The 23,058-nt window shown below is 36.1% G+C and overlaps 1 protein-coding gene across 10 annotated transcripts in view; it reads right to left on the bottom strand.

Annotated features, from left to right (window-relative positions):
- dab2ipb (DAB2 interacting protein b) overlaps positions 1-23,058 on the bottom strand; it is a 140,303-nt gene that overhangs the window by 51,805 nt on the left and 65,440 nt on the right. For 9 of the 10 annotated variants that reach the window (XM_047809052.1, XM_027178737.2, XM_047809051.1 and 6 more), the window contains 2 exons: positions 21,922-22,031; positions 12,374-12,492 (listed from right to left, as the gene is read on the bottom strand). In XM_047809052.1, coding sequence (XP_047665008.1) covers positions 12,374-12,492; positions 21,922-22,031 — 229 coding nt within the window. Of the gene's footprint in view, positions 1-1,054; positions 1,252-12,373; positions 12,493-21,921; positions 22,032-23,058 lie in introns of those variants that run through there. The other variant, XM_027178733.2, reaches the window with a different exon arrangement.

Consider the following 23,058-nt stretch of genomic DNA (forward strand, 5'->3'; position numbering starts at 1 on the left):
AGATGTTAAGCTCACGCATCAAAGTACACTACAGCACGGTATAGAAGAATAACCACAGACTGTTAATATTGTTATATAGCATTGCATAAAGCTTTGATCGTTTCGAAATTCAGAAATCACAAAGAAAGTAGCAAGTCACAAATATTGGCAATGACTCAAAAGCACAAGGGTTTGATTCAACCTCATCTCGGGAGTGCTCAGAGAAACGAGAGTTTCCGCTGAAGCCGTTCTGTTTAAATCCTTAACTGACATGCTTTCAGAATTTCATCCAATTTTCTTGGCAGACGAATTCAGGAGAGTCATTTGTAGATTAAAAAGTACAATCAGGGAGCAGACCTACACCCAGTCTAAAGTTCATCCTGGTAGTAAACTTCCACCAAATATACTCCCAGAAAACGGGATCCCACATGCATGAAAAGCAAAATCCCATCCAAAGGCTCTAGGTTCTTAACCCTTTAAACTCTCAGAACCTGTCAGAGCGTCAAGACAACAAGTATTCCTTCACTATTAGTTGTCAGCTGTCAGTTTTCACTAGATAATGTAATTTAAGAAGTATTGCTTAAAAAAAAAATAATAAATCGAGTCATTTGTATATTGTCATCTTACGAATATACCAGCGGCTGTAGTTAACCAAATGAGTCAAATGACCCAGACTATGGTGTGACTGAAAGCCAACATCCTCCTAGAGTGCGCACATACACATACATACATACATACATACATACATACATACATATACACACACACACACACACACACACACACACACACACACACACACACACACACACACACATGATTCATACAATATCCCTGAGAATTTTCCCTGTCAGATGATATGAGGCTTGTCATTGGTCAGATGTCCTTGCTCAACACACACACACACACACACACACACACACACACACACACACACACACACACACACACACACACACACACGCGCGCGCACACACACACACTTATTGTAACTGACTATACAGGTCAAAGCCTTAATGTCTCTGTGCTGTTTGAAGCCATACTACAGCAATGCTCAATTCACCAAAGCACTCACCATGCATCCTCTGAATCCTGCTGAGCTTTCAAAGGCGAGGAAGGAAAGAACAAGTCTAGAAATGGATGAATAGAGAGAGGACAGTGGAGGAGTGCAGGGCTGTTCTCATAGCCTCATTCCTCCCTTTGCTGTGTGCTGCTGTCTCTTTCTCTCTCCTTCTCTTTCTTTCAGTCTTTCTGTCCCTTGCTTGGAGTGTTCCTGCCTTTTAGAGGAAGGCGGGGCAGAAACTGAACAACCTCTCTCTCTCTCTCTCTCTCTCTCTCTCTCTCTCTCTCTCTCTCTCTCACTCTCTACTGCCATCTCCTGGGTTGTTTGGACATGTCTCTCCCTCAATCCCTCTATCTTTATTCACTGATTTTTCCATTTCATCCCATCTCTCTCTCTCTCTCTCTCTCTCTCTCTCACACGGCATGCTTGTGTTATCTTTGTTTACAGCAAATCCAAAGTTTTCACATGCTTTCACACCCACGCACAAGCCCTCTCCCTTCTCTTTCTCTTCCTGTTCTGGCTTTCTGTATCCATGTTTGGAGGTCCGTCACTTTCTGAGCAACATCATGTTGGTGTTTCCAAGGTTTCAGAACAAATCTGTTGCCACGGTGGAGATGTTTGCTTGCCGTGCTGGATTTCTGGCGTGTTATTATAGGTTTTCGTGGCTTTGATCGGATGCTGAGATGATCTCAATGTTTACATGATTGAAAGATCATACAGTTTCTGTCTTCTGCTTCTTGTTTCTGGATCAGTCATCCTTGCTTTGATTTTGGTTTCTTATCCAGACGTCCTCCTGTAACCTCACCCCTGTTTCTAACCCTACTTGTACTTCTAACCCTGATGTGCTGTAGAGAAAAAACCCAGATCAGGTTTTTTCTGTCTGGCTCAGGTTGCCAAGCAACCCAGTTGCAATTCAAACCCTGAAAAACTCAAACATAGCACATGTTCTGTGGAACAATAAAAAACATGAGTTCTACAGAGGTTCTTCTATCCGGGTACCGTGACCTGATGCACACACCATTCTCCAAACACCAATACTCTAATGAAAGTTCTAGAATCACACTGATGTGAAACAAGATTGGGGAAGAATTGGTGAAACATCCTGCCCACCATTGCCCAGTGCTTGATCTCCATCTCTATCTTCATCCCCATCTCATCCTACCAAGATGGAAGCTTGAGTCGAGGAGTTTTCAGTCGCTTTATTATCAGGCTTCATCTCGGTTTGAAAAATAATCCATATTCCACGAACAACTGACTGGATTTACACTGAACCTTAATGAACCACACTTTGTCTTGCATTGTGTTGCATGTGTGTAAATAGTCTACATTTAATGTCATGTGTTTTGCTTATTTAGAGCCCATCTAATCTAATGACAGGTTTATACACATACCTGTAGTGGTAACTAAGTGGTTAATAAAGTGGTGGTCTAATTCAGAACATTATGAACCCAGGATCACCAAAAACTGCCACTGCTGGGCCATCGAGAAAAGCCAATAACTGCTCAGTTCTATAAATGAAAGTTATACACCGAATGCTGTAAATGTACATCTACTTTCTGTAATTGTACCTTGTGTACTTGCTCCTCGGGAACAATAAGTACAGATTAAAATATCAGGGCCAGAAAGTGGTAGGATGTGCCCTGAGTGATTATTTTCCTTATAACAACACTGTGTTATATTTCTGGCTTCATACATTATAACATGGCTTGTGGTTTGCCTTGTAGCCTACACACAATATGTACAATATGGAGATATGGCATTTGTAATGATGCATAGGGTAAAAAAAATGATTTTTTTTAAGGTAGTCATAAAATGACGGCACCTTTTAAATTTAAAGGGGATTTATGAAAGTACATTGCGAGTACAAGTTTAAGTGTCATAAAAGTGAAACAAAAAAGATCCTTGAAATGTTCTTAATAAAAACAAGCCTTGGTTTATGACACATTTGAGAGAGAGAGAGAGAGAGAGAGAGAGAGAGAGAGAGAGAGAGAGAGAGAGAGAGAGAGAGAGAGAGAGGTGTAGAATGATTCACAGTGTGATTCTGATGCAGGAAGGTGAAGCACGTCACGACTCGTTCATAGCAAACCATCATTTAGCAAACCTTTAAGAGGTTTAAAAGTTCAAGAAAGGAGTATAATGGTTTGAAATCCACATAAAAAAAGGAAAAGAAACATACAAAACAAAAAAGAGGTGTGTGTGTGTGTGTGTGTGTGTGTGTGTGTGTGTGTGTGTGTGTGTGTGTGTGTGTGTGTATGTGTGTGTGTGTGTGTGTGTGTGTGTGTGTGTGTGTGTGTGTGTGTGTGTGTGTGTGTGTGTGTGTGTGTATATGTGTGTGTGTGTGTGTGTGTGTGTGTGTGTGTGTGTGTGTGTGTGTGTGTGTGTGTGTGTGTGTGTGTGTGTGTGTGTGTGAGGAGGCTTACATTCCCAAATCCTTAGGCCTGGAATGAAAATACAAAAAAATAAAAGGATTGGAGTGAGAGATAGAGAGGAAAAAGAGAGAAAAAAAAAGAGAAAGTGACGATAGAGGGATAGAAGAAATGAAAGTGCGATGAAGCAGGAAAGAAAGAAGGAAACAGCACATTATTTATTACTGACCTCATTTGCTATAATCTTTCTACATTTAAATCTTATACTCTCTCTGTCTCTCCCTAACATGCAACCCACACACAAACACACACACACACACACACACACACACACACACACACACACACACACACACACACACACACACACACACACAAACACACAGACATTGCTATTCATACCACGCCAAATCCCTGCCTTTCATCTCCATTGAATCCCTGCAGCTGTTTGAGGATGGCAGGATGCTAATGTGTAGAGAACATATAATCAATCAAAATATATTAACACACTGAAAAGTTTCAGTCAAAACAGACAGTTCACACAAACACAGCTCCCATCTCACTGTTAACATTCCTCCAGCTGAGGAACAAGTCATGGATGTCTACATTTCCAAACCTGACGTTACATTGAAAGCCTTCTCTGTGAGAAAGTGGACCATCTTATCAGACTGACCAATCAGAACTCAGGATTTCGTCGTGTGAAATATTTCAATTTATTTTTATCTGTTGCTCAGTTGCAATACTGAACAATATTTACTGTACTGTGATAGAATAAAATCATTCTGATTCAAAGTTTTTAGGTAATGAGTCTTACATATTTAGTGATTTTATCAAACCTAGCAAGGAGATTAACAACTGAGGCAAGTTAATAACATAGCTAATCTTGCTAGGAATGTAACAGTTGTTGTTGCTGTTTTTTTTTTTTTTTATCAATTTGGCGATGAATAGTTTTTACGAATAGATTTTTTACATTTTTTTAACAAAATTAGAAACTGAAAATAAGCTAGTTAGTGGTTTAGCTAACCTAGTGGTTTAGTTCCTCAGCAGTTTACAGAGTATCATCAAATCAACATGGCTGCTCACAGCATCAGAAAGGACACGAGTAAGCATCTTACCTTTAAATGAGTTAATGTATACTGTATTTACAAAGAGTTAGATTTAGGTCAATCTACACCTAGAAAATATTTTGATTACAGTTTGCTTTGGGGAGAAAAATATCCATCACTCATTTACAGTTAGCTGGCTAGTTTGTTGCTAATAAAAGATGAACATGGAAGCGTCTGTGGGGTTTTTTTTTTTTTTTTCAGGTTAAAAATAAAGTCATTCAAACCTAAGAATGACAATTTAAAAGGGAATCAAATTCAGCAGTAACATTTCAGCAATTTCGCAACTAAAAGTTAGCTCATGAATAGTTTAGTTATTTTAGTAATTTAGCAACTGATCATTAGCTACTGAGTGGCTTAGCTAATCTACTTAGGAGATAAAAGGAATGACAAATATAGTAACAAATATACTGAGCAATATGTATAATTTACCTTATATTTAGTTTACTACTTACAATATTTTATTTTTCATTATTTTTCATTATAATTTATTTAAAATTCCATCATGTGACTACTTTCGATTTTCATATATAAATGACTGCCAACAAAAGTTGTATTATCTGTAACTGTTATAACTGTTATTAATCATGGTAAATCCAGTGACCTTCATTTTGAGAAAATTTTATATTTCTTATTTCTTAAGCAACACTAGAAACTAAGATCATTTGTTAGCTTGTTAGTGGTTTTACTAGCATACTGTTAATAGTGTGGTAGTGAGGTTTTTAGCCATTTAGCAATATAAAGTTAGTAATTTAGTAGTTTAGAGTAAAACTATTAAAAAAATTATTTACAATTTAGTTATGGAAGGAATTTAAGGAAAAATCAAGACAAATTTCCTTATTTATATTATTATCTTTACCCTCAGGTCAAAGTGATATGAAGTGAAAACTCTTTACACTATTTACACTCTGACAATGACTTGACCCACACACTAGGTAAATTATTTTAATTATTATAATTTTATAATTATATATAACACAGTATAATTATTGTGTTAATAAATACATTTCCTAATAAAACACATGCAAATTCTAGCTCTATTTTAATAGTGTAATAGTCACTGACAGGAACTATTGCATACAAAACAGTTGTATATCAGTAGTTTATAAGAGTGGAAATACAAGCATTCATAAAGATTCATAATGCATCATTTAGGAAGCTACATTTCAGCATATTGTGATTGCATCTGCATTTAAAGTCACTGTTTCTTATTAAAATCAAACATCAACAGAGCCACCTTGACAGTTTGATTAAAACAAATCAGCTCTTGGTCTTGATTGTTCCTTCTCTCTCTCTCTCTCTCTCTCTCTCTCTCTCTCTCTCTCTCTCTCTCTCTCTCTCTCTCTCTCTCTATCTTATTTTTAATCAGAAGTGTATTAAGCAATAAAATTGTGCTGATATTTGAAATATTGCAGTTTCCACTAAAGTATTATTTGTGAAGGAAATAGAGAGGAGGAGGAGGAGAGATATATAGAGAAAGAATGAAAAATAAAGATAGAAAAAAAACCTGAATGTTCAAATGTTTTACTGACCTTGGAAGTTATTGGCATTGTTGAATATCACAAAAACATTTGAGTATCTTTGATGCGTTAATGATAACGGATCTTTCTCGGAAACCTGATAGAATTTTCCTAAAACATTTCGCAATAATGATATAAACTCAGGCTTAATCATTAAACAATGGCATTGATACATACTGTAATAACAGCAGGCCTTATAACATTTTAAGGAGGTTTGGATTAAAGCCTAAAGGAATAGGATCTCTTACATTACTATATGTAATGTGTTTCCCAGTTTTGCTTATAAATGAACCAGAACTTTATGCACTAGTTCTTGTGCTTTCTGCTTAGGGCTGGTTCTTTTTTTTTTTTTTTTTAAATCAGAAACTCACCCAAAAAGTAACAGGAATATTACTACACCCGAACACCTTGGCACAAGTAACTGACATCATGACACCATGCTGATTGTATGGTATTCCCCCTTTGCAGTTTTCAGAGTACTGAGTATTGCTTGCATTTGTTCCTATTCCTCAATGTGAAAAATATATTTTTTCACCTCACTGGTGTGCGACAGGCAGGCAGACAGACAGACAGACAACTAGATAGACAGACAGATAGAAATTCGCCAATAAGGCATACAAAAATTCTAAAAAATGTAAAAATAATACATTTAGTATTATCCAAAACCAAATATGTATCTTTAAAAATGTCAAGTTATAAACTAACTGAGTTGTATAATCATCATATATGGATTTTTTCATTTTTCAAGCAGTAAACTGCTGTTACATACTGATGAAGGAATGGAAATTGATCCCGACATTTTCCAAGCTAGAAATCTGAATTAAAGGTTTGCATTAATTATAAGGTTTGCAGGATACTGTTGGGTTTCTGTATGTAGAGTATCATGACTGTCTTTAGCTGTTGATGAGCAGGATGATGTTTGATATCATTTTAAAATTTAAGTTATGATTTAAGAAAGTTAAAATAAAATAAAAATTGTAAATTTCGTGACTCAATAATGCAGATGTCCCTAAATGATAAGATATTAAAATATGAAATATACATTTAAAAAAAATTGTGTGCTAAGACTTTTACACTGCATTCAGGACAGAGTCTGTGCCTCATATTACATTATGGATGATAAGAGAGATCTTGTAGCTGCTTAAGGCAATAGCTGGATCGGAAGTCAGGGTGAAGCAAAGGGAAAGATTGGAAATCGATGTTAATAGCTGCATTTGTGTAATTAGGGAAAAACCAGGGCATTGAGCTCCACGAACAAATACAGGAGAAACACATAGAGCTGAGCTAGCAGTTATGTTAAAGCCCTGAGAGAACTAACCTGATATAAAATGAAAATATACTCTGTTTAACAATGTTAAATGTCAGTTGTTAAAGGCTTTGTTGAAATCGTGCCGTAGTTTTCAATTAAAATTAAAAATTTTTGCAGTCGTTTGTGTCAGTAAACATATGAGTTTTGATTACCAATGCTCAAATTCCCTGATGTGCGAACTTACTGAAAACTGGTATTTTCTTCCGTCTTTCTGTCATTTTTTTCTAAATAATAATTGTTTTTTGTTGTTGTTTTGTTTTTGGCCTGCCGCCACATCCCCTCTGTGTGGTAACATTGAGACTTTATTCATTTTACTTTAATCATATTGAAGAGTCTATGTGTGTCAAGTCATATTTACGCATTGGTATGGATGTATTTTGGAACAGATAGAATAGTAGATGGGACAAAATAATTGACAAGACAAGAAAAGACAGTTGATGTGTCATGGACATGGTACTTATCAGGGGTATTGGGTGCTGAAATGAGTGGCAAATGCAGCTTGATTTAGTGTTTGGCAATTTCCATCAGACCATCTGGCAACACAAAATGCAATTTCATTCATAGGAGAGAGAGAGAGAGAGAGAGAGAGAGAGAGAGAGAGAGAGAGAGAGAGAGAGAGAGAGAGAGAGAGAGAGAGAGAGAGAGAATTCTGAATTCTAGTGACTGTACAAAATATACAGAAAGCCTATGAATCAAAATCTAATCTAAATATATAAACATCAAAATAAACTACAAAGTAAGGAATTAAACACCACCTTGTGTGTTATATGAAAATAAAATAAGTTGACACTTATCTGCAAACTTTCTGGAATTGCCCAGATATCTCTAATCTTTGGTCTCAAGCGGCAGTATTTCTTGAGGATATTTTGGAGTTTCCAGTCCCTAAATCTCTTACCTTATTTTTATTTAATGATGACTCAACATTTAGTATTTGCACTAATTTGGCTTTTAAGAAAGTTATATTTGCCAGATTAACTGCTGCAAAAAAACATAATGCACTCTTGGTATTCACTGGACCTCCTTCAATAAAAGAATGGTCTAATTATTTCAGAGATATTGTTCTTATAGAGAGATCAATGAGCTCAAATCTGGACATTTGGGAAAAAGTCGTTGCTGCAATTTTGTCTCTTAGAGCTAGCACATAATCTAAACAGGATTTAACAACACTAATGTCATTGTATCTATCGTGTGTGTGTGTGTGTGTGTATATATATATATATATATATATATATATATATATATATATATATATATATATATATATATATATATATATACATTTATTTATTTTTGTTTAGCAACTTTAGCAACTGTTTATAGTTTAGAAACAATGTTTGTTATATATACTTCAATACAAATATACTACTAGACATGGAACAAAGTAATGTGTACATCATGTGTTAATACTGAATAATAAAAAGTTCGCAAAAAAATAATTGCAATTTATTTCTTTTTTTTATTAATGAACAAATGAGATCCTCTTTGAGCTTTAATATTTATACTTAAAGTGGTGGAAACTAAGCAATTAGTAGAAGTTTTCTCTTTCTCTCTCTCTCAGAGTTAATTAGACAAAAAAAACTGCAGCTTGTCATGAAACTGAGACATTGCAAAATCCTAAAAAACATCCTAGGTCTGAAAAACTGCACAAGTTAGAGTTTTTATTCAGACTGCTTCATCTTGGGACTTCATGAAGTGCTAAATTAACATCTCAAAGAAAACGTCTTCATATTAATAATTACAGGTTTTTTTTATCTGCTCATGCGAAACATTGACCATAAAGTTGCCTGTATTAGCGCTAAGAAAATAGAGACTGTTAGCAATTTGAGTCGATGTCAGAAAATTAATCAACTCTGACCAAAGTTGATATTAAGCTTTCACAAGCTGTTGTATCAAAAAAAAAAAAAGTACAATGTTTACTGTGTATTCTGAGGTAAAATTTGTATTTTGTTGGTACTTTTTAACGCTAGGTATAACCTGAATGCTAACCTGATGTTCGATTTTATTCTCTCTTAAGCACAGATACAAATTGAAAGATGTTTTGTTTTCTACCTTAATATCTAGTCATGAAAATAGCACACCACAAGCTGGAGAGAAAGAAATCAGTCAGCATTCTGCTACATGTTTATTTTCTGACTGAACTGTTTATAAACAGAAGCTTCTGCCTGCTGCAGAAGCTGATCTAGCAGAGAGCATCCATACTTAACTAATAATGTAGTACTCACATAGAGTAGTTTAGATATTAAATACATATTTCAAATTTTCATTTTTGTCTGGTTTTTTTTTTTTTTTTTACAAATTTACATTATGTCTGTTACTTCATATCTAAACACACACACATACACACACACACACACACACACACACACACACACACACACACACACACACACATATACTGCTTTGAACCATTTTTTATACTCAGTACTGCTAATACTTTGACTATTAGCATAACAGGATATATCATAAACCCACGCTATCCACTAATCCAATTATTCTGGGGATTTTCCGGCTTACATCACATTATAACCTCATTTAGGGAAATGCTGATGTCTGAGATATCCAGAGACAGGGTGGTAAAGATTTAGGCTAACAAACTGGTAAGCTAAGATGAAAGGTAATGCTACATGCTAACAGTTAATGACCAGAATATAAAAAAGTGATGAGAAAATTGTTTCAAGGTGATGCTTAAGGGTATAATTAGCAAGAGGCTAATTTTGGCTAAAGACCATCCGAGTCTAGGTTACAGCTAATTATAGTGACAGGATTTCTGATGTTCGGTTCTATCAGGAGAGGAACAGTGCAGGAGTTTAGAGTCTGACGCAACAGAGGTTTGAAAGCTCAAAGGAGAAGCAGCTAATTTGTGCATGTTGGAAGCGTGGAAATGATTCTAATGAGCTTATTCAGCACAAACGCAGTGCCAAATAAGTAGCCTGATGATCTTTGGGCTCGGGAGAATATTTTCAGGATATTTCTGTAATCCTGAGACACTCAGGTGCCGGTTTTTATAATGAAGAAATTTTGAAGATTTAAGTGAAGTATTACAACATTATATTGTGTTGTATATTGTATTATATTGTACATTACTTCTTTCACCATCTTTCCAAAGTTTGTCCTTTCTTTGCTTTTCTCACTCGCTTTCACACGCTCTACTCTAACATTACACTCCTGCCAAATTGTTTATTTCTTGTGTTTGTTCACTTTTTTCTTGGCAATCGTCATTTCTTCTGCTTCTGGCAAGAGTCTGAGTGTGTATTTATTTATCTGGGAGTGTTTATGCATCAGTTACCATGCGCATGCATATGTTAAGCATACTATACACTCGCTCCAGGATATTATTTATTTATTTTTATATTGTTGCTTGGCACAAACTAGTTGAATTGATGAAACTGCAAGCACAGGATTCTTCTACAAGTCCTACCAGTGTCGACACATCTGTAATTACTTTCTATGATAGCTGCAAATTGTATGTTGCTGTACAAACATACTTTTACATACAAACATACACATTTCTTTCATGCTTCTTCAAGCGAGACTGTAAGTGGAATATAAATTGTAAACAAAACATCAAATAAAGTTAAAGCTAATGTAAGTGAACATTTGAGAGCCACAGAAACAACAAAGTGTCATTTCCAGTACTGAACATAGCTTCATAGTTTCTGTGGTGCATTGTAATTTTTATTTTTTTTTATTTTTTTAAGTACTAAGGGAGCTAATTAAGACACACCGTCAGGAAAAAGAAAGCCTTTTTGTACAATGGTAGCCTATGCAGTGGAAAGTTAGCTAATAAACACACTTTAATTTGATTAAAGGTACATTAACGCCTTCCTCTGGGGCAAACCTGAACCACAGGGTTTGTTTCTGAGGATATAACATATAACCACCATGGATGGGATGGAAGGCTTTGGCTGAAAAGGACTTTTAGAAATAAGATTTTAAAAAAGATTTTTAAATAAAGTGACACAGGAGTGAATACGTGGAAATTCTATTCTATCTAGAATATCTTTTAAGTTGAATTATTTCAGTTTAAATATATTACTTTTTCTATTCCATGCCTTCCTGCATCAGCTGTTCTCAAGAGAAGAGTTTTTTTTCAGCTATAGACGCACAGAGCTATAGAAATTATTCCTAGAATAAAAAGAGTTGAATGTGAAGAATGTGACAAACAAAACAAGCTTTGTTGTGTCTAAAACTTGAGAATGAAAGGACTGGGGAAAGGGTGAATGGAGACCTGAGAGAAATGACAGACTGGAGTGTGAAGCTCTGTCGGTTTTCACAGCATGTGTCGCGGCGACCTTGATAAGCAGCTCGTTTTGAAACGCAGACACATACAGTATGCTCGCCACATTTCTACTTATACGCATGCATAAATCTTTAAGCACTCGCTTATACATCAGTAACAGCTGACAGGAACAGAAACGTTCGCTTCAGTGAACTGCAACTTGTACACCAGATGCGCATGTAAGTGCAACACAGTACATCACATATATGATGTTTTTTTTTGAAGAATTATTTTGTAAACATTGTCTTTATCCTTTATTTATATATGTACAGGTATAATATGACCTTGACTGTACATCTTTCCAAGTCGTCTATAATAATGTCTTAGAAAGATTTCTTTTATATGGCTATTATTTCTAGGGGGCCTGTCTTTACCCTTTATGAGTTCTAAAATGTTCTCCCAGTCTCTCTCACACACACACACACACACACACACACACACACACACACACACACACACACACACACACACACACACACACACACACACACACACACCTTGGCACCACCACCACCACTGACCAGCCCCGCTTAAGTGCTGGTTGAAGTGAAGTGACGCAATCTGCTTCAGACAAAACTCAACATGTAAGAGTTCAAATGTAATGATAGTGAATTTGCAAGTGACTCCTTCTTTCCATTGACTCCTTGACGTGAACTGATTCGATTCACATAAGTAGCAAGAAACCATCAGAGCGTGAAAGCTAAGTGGCTTAATCCTGTAGATTAAACATTTCATTCACAGAGCTTCTTCTTACCTGTCATTATCTCCGGGTCTGATGCCAGGCAGGATGTGTTTGAAACTGCTATTCCTGTCCAGCTTGGGTTGACTCTTAGTCCTCTTTATTGACCCTTTTAACCTGCGACTCAGGAAACCCTAGTGAGAAGAAGTGACACAGAAAAAGGAGATGATTCATTCACAGTGATGCTGAAGGCATTGAAGCTGTCCCTGTACCATTGTACCATTGTTTTACGTCATGCTTGCTTTCAGCTACTATTTTTCAACATGTTGGACATTGATTTTCCTTTGCACTCAGGGGAGACCAGGACAGAGAAGTCTGGACATTTATAGACGAGGTTTTCAGTTGTGGAAGACAACTGGCAAATATTAGAAGTCCTGGAAGCATTTCAGACCAGCAATCATCCTTTGGTGATCTGAAGGGATTACAGACAGTATTTGTTCGTTTGTTTGTTCATTCACTGGTCGGAGCTTCATCATCAGCAATTATGCTTTCATTTGCTTTATATGGGTCAGGGTGTTGGTGTCATGTTCCAACTGTATAACATAATTCATTCATTCATTCATTCATTCATTCATTCATTCATTCATTCATTCATTTACTCAAATAATTTATTGTTCACTTTACACTGGTCAGGGTGTTTATGTGAGTTGTGTTTATGTCATAGCCTGGTGTCAGATCACAGTCAGTAACTGTTTATTCATTTATTCATTAATTTACCTATCTATCTATCCATCTATCCATCCATCCATCCATCCATCCATCCATCCATCCATCCATCCATCCATTCACTTATCATGGTATACTGGTCTGGTTGCCATGTTAGCTGTACTCCTATTGTGACCTGGTAACATTAATTGTTAGTAGTTAAATGATTGATTGACTGATTGATTGATTCATTCATAACTTTAGACCGGTCAGGCTGTCATGTCAGCAGTGCTCTTGTTGTGACCATTGTGACTAATGGACTACAATCTACAGTGTTTTTTTTTTTTTAGTTCGTCCATTCATTTGTTCTTATCATCATTAAAAATCTATTTCCATAATTAATTGAGGTGTGTGTGTGTGTGTGTGTGTGTGTGTGTGTGTGTGTGTGTGTGTGTGTGTGTGTGTGTGTGTGTGTGTGCGCGCGCGCACTTATATGACACAAGTCAGCAGTCTGTGGGATTGCTTCTGCAATACTTGCAAGGAGTTTATAATTTCAACTCCCACTCAAGCAGGACGCTCAAACTTCAGCCACTTGGCAGTTGGCTTGAATTAAATATAGATAAATGTATCTGCACTGGGAATAAACAATTTTGCAGAGAATAGGCAATCAGAAATTTAGCAAATGGCAAAAGAATTCAAAAATTTGTATTTTGCGCTGTCAAGGTAAACCGATATGGAGATCACACACCACAAGGTAAGGGGTTAAAAGAAAATGGAGATTTTATACAGGACATTTAAATGATCATTCAATATAACCACTTCTAATTCCATGTTATCTTTAACTTATTTTTGTTCATGTTCAGCGTTTGTGTGTGTGTGTGTGTGTGTGTGTGTGTGTGTGTGTGTGTGTGTGTGTGTGTGTGTGTGTGTGTGTGTGTGTTCAGCCACTCAAGAATCAACTTCTTCTAGTTGCTATGGAGACAGTGGGCCGTGACTAAGAAATTTGAAAAAGAATGAGAGAAGAGAGAGTGAAAGACGAGCAGGCAAGGGCAGATGAAGTCAAAAGTATGCGTATGCTTACTTAGAGATTGTCGGGGCAGAAGTGCAACACAATGAGGGAAAAAAACGAAAGGTAAAAGAGCAAAGAAAAAGATGGCTTGCACAGACATGGTAGGGTTACTAAATATGAAGCCTTATTATAACAGGCATAGATTGTCCTCACGTCTTTGTTAATGAGTTTATTACTTTTTATGAGTTTATTTTTCATCACAATAAATAAGACCTACATTAGCTCTTTACTTAAAGGTAGTGTTCATAATGATACACAGCACCTCAACAGCTCTTTGTGACAGCTGTCATAACCCTACATAAGCACTGTAACTATTTACAACTGTCAAAAAGATATTGGTAACAATTAACTTAAGACCAGTGTCATTAGTGTTACACAGAAACTATATAAGTCTAAGTATAAGTATATAACTGTTATAAACCTATATAAATGTTTATAAAGCCTTGCGCTAAGGTGTCAGCTGACATCATAATATTTTTATAATATTTATGTTAAGTCTGTTGTTTATAGTGGTACACAGCAACAATATAAGCCATTCATGACAACTGTCATAAACGTACATAAATATTTATAAAGGATTATTCTGATAGACATAAACTGATTCATAGAGACTTTACATAAAGGTGGTGTCCATAGTCATACAGATGGCTGGTGACCACTATGATGCATAGCACCTACATAAGTCCTTCATGACATGTGTTATAAACTTACATACACATTTAAAGAGGCTTACTCTAACATGTCATATGTCATAAATCCTTTGGTAACATTTAAAGTTTTTATTTCATAGAAATACATAGCACTTATATATGTATGCCATTTATAACTGTCTCAAACCTTCTATAACATTTAAAAGTTTATTGTAGATGTAACTTAGCTTTATGGATCCTTACAAAAACCACCTTAAATGTTTGTAAATGTATTTGTCAGTTGGAATGAATGGGTTATGTAGATGTGATGTAGCTTTATGAATATTATTATATAAACCTTTAAAATGCTTAACGGTCTATGATTATAGATGTAATGTAGCATTATGAATCCTTTCAATAACCATCACAAATGTTTGAAGGTCGTTTGTCAGATGTCATGAAAAGGTTATGTAGCTATGTTAACATAGCTTTATGACCTTTTAGCTAAACAGTGCATAAGTCTTAGATATTTGTCATTTGTCATAAAGGGTTATGTAGATGTAATGTAGCTTTATGAATGTGAGTAAAATATACTTTTCAAATGCCTGTATGTGACTTATAGCAGTTATGTGGACATCGTGCTTAGTTTCATAAATTGCACAATTAAGAAAAGTTAACTTAACTTTAGTAACTAGAAGTAAAAGTTTAGTTGTTTAGTGTGTCTCATAATCTCCAGATTTACATGTTTTCTTATCACTGTTTCTCACAAAGAACTAAAACATGGCCACTCAAGTTCTGATGTAAAATGTAATTGTAAACAGCCATTTATTAGACTTCTCTAGTCACAATTACAGCATCTGCATATTTGATTACTCCAGCCAAATGAACACACACACACACACACACACACACACACACACACACACACACACACACACACACACACACACCTCTCCTCAACACACACCCATAATCACAGACTAATCACTCAAGGTTTCAATGCACTAATTATATTGTGAAGGCACAGTGTAGAGATGCAAATTAGGAGATGGGAGACAACCTCCAAAACAAAGAGCGATATGACGTGTATGCACTGCTAGAATCACTTTATATCTGAATCCCTAACATAAATATCTTCCTCTGAATCAGTCTTGGGTCAGTAATTACTTCTGTACTATAAATAATAGACATCAATTCATCAGTCAGGTTAGTGTAGAAATTGGCACTTAATAAGTACCAGTCCCAAATGCGAGATTCCAATGCAATTAGATGCTTTTCTTACAAAAATAGGTTATCTAACTACATGGAACAGGACATGCATGATACTGTGACTAGCATGGCTATATTGGCAAACATAGTAAACATAGAACACACATGACTAACATGACATACTATAGCTAGCCTGGCAACATGAACATGGAGCGCACATGACATGCAAACAACACACAGCATTGAACAATGACTCCCCCAATCTCAAGACCTGGACCACACCCATTTCGCACCAAACACACAAGCCTCTGGGGGCATCAAAAGTGCATGGGCCCTTAGAACCGTTCTAACTTTTCCCACCCTTAGTGGCGCCCCTGCCTGGACAGACATATATAACAAACCTAATCAAACATTAACAAGACACATGTGGCAACATTTGAAACAAGGAGACCTGTCAGCCCGCCATCTAGTGGTCTGGCAGGCAACTGACAGTTCAACCAACAGTTGGGTTCATGTTAGATTGTGACCACCAAATTTTAGAATTTCTTCAAAAACCAATGTGTTAACAAGTTTTCATTTAATTAAAAGTAAGGCAACAAACATTGTACAGTACTATGCTAAAATGCTAAAATGCTAAAATGCAGAATCAAGGATGAGAAGTATTTGATCTCAAAACCGCATTAAAAATCACTCTCTAACATTGTATGTTTTGAGATCAAATACTTCTCATCCTTGATTCTGATTGGCTGTTATAAATGACTCTTTAATCATAGACCCTTGACCTATGGCTTATTACAACAGTATTACAGTGCCAAATAAATTGTTTCAAAATGTCAAGTTTCGCTGTGAATTTTGATTTACTGGGTTGAGATTGAGATCGACAGGATATAGGAGAGAGATGAAAAAGAAAGGAAACATGAGTATTTAAAGAGCAGCATTTTGCTTCTGTAAGTGCTTCTACTAATAATAGTAGTTTCTGGGGGAAAAACACAGTAACCAGCAGCCTTGTGTTTTACAGATAGCCAGGTTTGCTAGTTGTTTTATTTTTGCTAACTCACTTTACCTATAATGCTATATAATGGTGTTTAGTCAACATGAACAGTGCATTACCACCACCTACTGGACTGGAGTATAACCAGGCATATAGTGTTTATAATTATAGTGTGTCGCTGCTTCTGTGTGTTGCTCAGCCACCATTCTCCCAAATTTTGCTCAAGACCTACATCGCTTGGTGAAAGACTCACCCACTAGCTAGCTCTTGCCTATCACATGCCAGCTACGAACTACAGAGGAGCTAGAGAAGACAAGCATATGTTTCCTTTAAACCATGTGATGCCATTCACCTTATCTCTTAACCTCCAGCTCATGCCACATCAGAATACGAGTGAAAAAGTGAGACCATTCCTCCTAGCCTATCCTGGAAACTTTTCTTATAGACGTCTCACAAACTTTACAATGATTTCTTTTTCTAACAGCATTTTCCTTTCACAGCATTCCTTGATTATGTCGCTACAGCAGTGCGATACTTTTCTCAAACAATAAAAATCCAGTGCTTAAAATTTGTAGCAGCGTGAGAAGTTCAGGAGGTCTCTGGATGGCAGTTTATGTGCTTACAGACTCCCACGCCTTCCTGTACTAGTGGCTTGTGGGAACCTGGAGGCTGTTTAGACCCCAGAGTCCAGTGTAATCTATCCATCTGTGAGTTTCTGATTGTATCCTCTGGCTCAAGCTGTTCAGAGGCAAAAAGCTTGATTTATGCATCACTCACATCTGTGATCCCAGGTTTTTTTTTTTTTTTATGCCAATTCATTCTGTTCATGAATTTAGAGTAGACTGTTGGTTTCTTACTGAAGTTTAAAATATGTAAAACTGTTTTTTTGGGGGTTTTTTTTTGTTTTGTTTGTTTTTTACTTTTCAAGAGTTTATTTTCCATCACGATACATAGAACTTTCATAAGTACTTTACGCTGACTGTCATAAACCTACTTAATGTTATTGTAACAGACATCAACTGTAAAAAGATTTTGGTAACAAGGAAACGTGACAAATACAAAACAACAAAATAAGCCCTTAATACAACTGTCATAAGCCTATGTAAACGTGTATAAAGGCTTATTCTAACTGACAACTGTCATAAAGCTGTTGGTAACACTTGTCAACTAATATACTAAAATAACAGGTGTCAACTGTCTTAAAGATGTTGGTAACACTAGACTTAAGGCTGATGTCTACATACATATCATCCGAATAAGTCCTGTTGTAAAAAGAAGACCTTTTCTTAACTGAAAACGGGTTTAACCTCTGGAGTTTAAAACTATGTTTAAAACTGAGCTTCAAAAATAGTACGTAAGTAATATAGTATTAAAGAAAGTTCCATATTAACAGGCTCCTATTATAACCATAAGTAGATTCACAGAATAGTCTGAAGGTGCTCTGATATATGACACTTGAGCATGGCTAAAATCCAAATTTAAATATAATCCTCTATGCATCATCTGAAGACAATTAAATCAGACCTCTCGATTTCCCTTCAAGATAGTCAGCTACGGCAGATCTCATACCTGTCTGATTCTATACAGGGTAAAAGGAAGCTAATCAGATCCTAGGCTCGATCTCAGACACTCCACCCACAGGCCGCAGATCATCCGATACCTTGTGCACACTTGTTCTTGGCCACAAGCCTCGGGCTTTAGAAGCTTGGAATCTAATTAGCTTTTCCGTACTTCCATGTATCATCAGGTCTGTGTGCTAGGTTTTAAGCTCTGTGACAAAACGACCTTTACAGAGAAAGTGATAGTGACTGGATTAAAATCAAAGATCATTGTGTATCGACTTTTCAAAATTCAGTTTTCTTTGAAACAATCAGTGGAGAGTAAACAACATTTCCTCAGGTGTTGCTAGTGTTGCCTTACTAGCTTACAGTAACTTGCACAACTCAATGATGTAACAAATCCTTCACTACCACCCATTAGTGCCTCCAAACTATACACATATTCTGATGGGATTCTGTCCTTGCCACCCAGAACATGTTCTAGCACATGAGTGAGATTTGAAAAAAGAAACGGATGGAAATGACAATGAAAACAGTTTCAGACCAAACGATTGGTGTGTTTCCACACACGATAAGGAGGATAAGTGTAAATTATAAAAATTATCCATCGCCATCCATCCACTGATATTTGTGTACATAGCTACATAAGGCAGATTCTATAAACAATTTGAAATAATGTTTATTTAATTCACAGATTGATAGAGGTTACATTTATACATGAGCTAACTTACAAAGAAAAGGTGGTTATTATTCACTTATGCGTTTGTAAATCTCTTGTCATTGTTAAGATTAACTCTTCATTAGGTCATGATTAGTTCATGGCTACTGTATATGCATCGTTAATTCATACCGTTAATTCATTAATTGTTTAATTATTACTGTTAAGTCTTGCCAGTATATTAATGTTTGTCACTGCATTCATACATGAGATATTAAGCTTTCTTAATATATCTTGTAGTGTTAGAGCTACGTTCTTTTGTTCTATCTATCTATCTATCTATCTATCTATCTATCTATCTATCTATCTATCTATCTATCTATCTATCTATCTATCTATCTATCTAGTTCGTATTTAAGTATTTCTATAACAGCTGTTAATCATAAAATAAAATACAATTTAAATGTATTAACAGTGGACGCTGCCACCAGTCACGTTTTCAGAAATATATACAGTATATTAAAAAAACTGATGTAAATGTTAATTTTGAATTTGTGGGAATTTTTGTTTGTTTTGTTTTCTAATAATTGATTTTTGAAATTTCTGTAGAATAAGACATAAAACCTTATAATGTTTTATTAAACAAACACACACTCACATACAGTACACACAGAAACACAATAACATACAAATAGTGTTTAGCACTTTGTTGTTGTTTTTTTTTATGGACATTGTTCCAATACTAATTTTAAACTGAGATTTAAATAAAGATGAAATCATTCTCTTTTTTTATCTTCAGGAAGAGTGTTTGTTTATTTTTTGGGCAGATTCACCAGTTTACAGTGGACGGTTATCAGCTTATAGTTACGATTAATAATGTAAAACATCCAAAAAACAAGTTGCTAGTCTCTTTGATGCTAAGAAAAGAAAAAAGCATCTTTTTTTTTCCAAAATTGTTAGCGTTAAGGAAAGATCATTTTTAAATTTAAATTTTAAAGTTTTTAATTTTAAAGTTTAAATTTTTAAGTTTAATTTTAAACTGAGACTTGAGTTTGTTTATTTATTGGGAAGATTCACCAGTTTACAGTAGACGGTTATAACAAGTTTTACTCAGCATTTAGTTACATTTAATAATGTAAAACATCCAAAAAATAAGTTGCTAGTCTCTTTGATGTTAAGAAAAGAGAAAAAGCAGCAACTCTTTCCCAAATTGTTAGCGTTAAGGAAAGAAAAAGGCGAAGCTAGTAAATACAAAACACTGGAGGCTCCAATCCTTATGTTAAATACATATTTATAATAAATTAATTAAATTATGCCAATAACGTAATCGAACGAAAGTATTAATAATCAATCAACATCCTCTGACCAATCAGATTCGAGCATTCGAGAGTGTCATAATGAACCAGTGACTCTAAAAGCATCCTATCGTTGCCTCAGCTTCTGATAAAGTTTCCGACTCGGACATCTGTTCACTTTAATCTCACCATGTTTATACATTTCTGTGGAAAATAAAACCCTATGTAGTTAAATTGTTTAAATAGCAAGATGTTGTAGATTCAAAGAAGGAATCACGTGTTATCAGTTACACAGCTGTATCTATAAAGTAGAAACAAACTGTTTATTAGAGCTCAAGCTTCCATCTTGAAAAGAAATAAACGACTGAGGAAAATTTAACGTTTGCGGGGAAAGTGTTTACGAGGACAGAGACGAGACTTAATTAAATCAGCAACACCGCAACTTACGAGTCAAGATTGAAAGAGGAAATTGGTTTTCTGCAACAACAACAAAAAAAATCTTTGAAGGGTAATTGTTAAATACACACGTGCATGCAATCCAGTCTCACGGCAGTTCGTGACAAATTTAATCTATTAATTTGTGTTTGTGGATACGAATTTCCCTTTTTTTCGTGTCACTCAGCACGACTTTCGATCTAATGTATTTTAATAGGAAGCATCTTTCGTGTCTGCACCGCGTTTTTCTTTCTGCCACTTGGTAGCATTGTTTTTGCCCGTTTTTTTATTCATTTTTAAACTTTAAGCACTACATTACTCAACATTTAACCAGGAGATTTTATCCTTGTTTTTATTGCTTTATATTCTGTAGGGTACTAACTATTTGTGCTATGGTTTCTTTTCTGAAAAAAGCCGTTTTTCCATCTATTTGGTGTGTCAAATCGGACAGGAAACTAAATACTACATTACCCATGAGCCTTATCTACTTTTACTATGTTGAAGATGTGTGTCAGCTAAAACTACCTGATGACCCACCGCCGATTCTCTTTTAATGATATCCTCATCTTTCTTTCAACACATAAACATGAAAGTGTGCTTGATAATTCAACAATACAATGTCATGACCGTCCATTTTATTTAATTCTCCTGATTTCTGCAGGCCACGAATTCTCCTTCATTGCTCTCAAACCACTTCCCAGGTAATGTTACTTGAATGTAATGATCAAATTTAAACATTTAGAATTCGTGGCCTGCAGAAATTACCCAAGCGTGAAGCGGACACCTCAGCATCTGTTGCTATGGAGACGGAGCCAGTCCGCTTTGTGATTGGGTGATTTCGCCAGGCTTTCATGGCTTTGCGAATTCTAAATATTCAAATTTGATCATTACCTTCAAGTAACATTACCTGGGAAGTGGTTTGAGTGCAATGAAGGAGAATTCGCGGCCTGCATCAGTAGACTAAATTTTCGTGACTATGTCACAAACTGCCGTGAGACTGAGTTGGTTCACGCGTACGCATGCGCAGACATGTAATAACCAGCATCAGAAAAGACAGCTTTGTAACAACTTACTGTAACTCGAAAGGGCGTGGCAGCAGCTGTAGGTTCCATCGTGGGTGGGGTTTTGTCAGGGGCGGAGCCTGGCATGCTCCGCCTCCTTCCTGCTCTATCAGGAGGAGAATCTGCAAAATGGAGAGATCCAGAGTGAACCTTAGTGTGTGATAAACACCTACAAATAGCTGCATGATAACAATCTCAAAAGTTTTAAATGCAAGAGAACATTCATCAACAAATACAGACGATTCAGACCATAACGCGTCACGTAAATAAGCCCACTTCTTTCTTCCACAGGCAGATCTGAGCTTGTTGTCTTTTTGTTCATGTGGAATGTGATTCTTTGATACACTGTCCTGAACTAACACATCCCTCATAATTGTGGGTTGTTGACGTCAAACAAAGCTTCATGGAGGTTATTAGCATTAGTCGTATGCTAATACGACATGTGGTACAAAGAATAAGAGAAATGTGACAGTGTGACAGGGTGGAGAGAGAGAGAGAGAGAGAGAGAGAGAGAGAGAGAGAGAGAGAGAGAGAGAGAGAGAGAGAGAGAGAGAGAGAGAGGGAGAGAGAGGGGGGGTGAGAGGGAGATATGAAGAGAATAAGAATAAATAGAGAGAGATTGTGGTGTGAGACGGAGGGAGAGAGACTCATGAAGAGAGTGTGTGTGTGGTGTGTGAAAGAGAGAGAGAGAGAGAGAGAGAGAGAGAGAGAGAGAGAGAGAGAGAGAGAGAGAGAGAGAGAGAGAGAGCGAGCTCACTTACATCTGAGTCTAGGGAATAGTGATAAGTGCAATTGACCTTAAATCAGAGGCACATCAGATGGAAGACATTTAACTGTTGCTTGTGTGTGTGTGTGTGTGTGTGTGTGTGTGTGTGTGTGTGTGTGTGTGTGTGTGTGTGTGTGTGTGTGTCATTATGACAATAGAGGTAAATCCATTTTTCAAGAGAGGTTTATAAGGACGTCAGTTCTTCAACAAGCTCTCAGAGTGCAACAACAGCATGCGTGTACAGTAGATCAGACTTCATTACAAAACCTCCACGTTAATTTAGGAACGTTAATTACATTTATGAAGCTGCCAACATCTTAATTACTTTTTTATCCTGTAGATGAAATTCTCAGCTAAATTGCCAACCTCATCCGGATGAATGA

Source organism: Tachysurus fulvidraco, chromosome 26, assembly GCF_022655615.1.
Source record: "Tachysurus fulvidraco isolate hzauxx_2018 chromosome 26, HZAU_PFXX_2.0, whole genome shotgun sequence".
Lineage (NCBI taxonomy): Eukaryota > Metazoa > Chordata > Actinopteri > Siluriformes > Bagridae > Tachysurus > Tachysurus fulvidraco.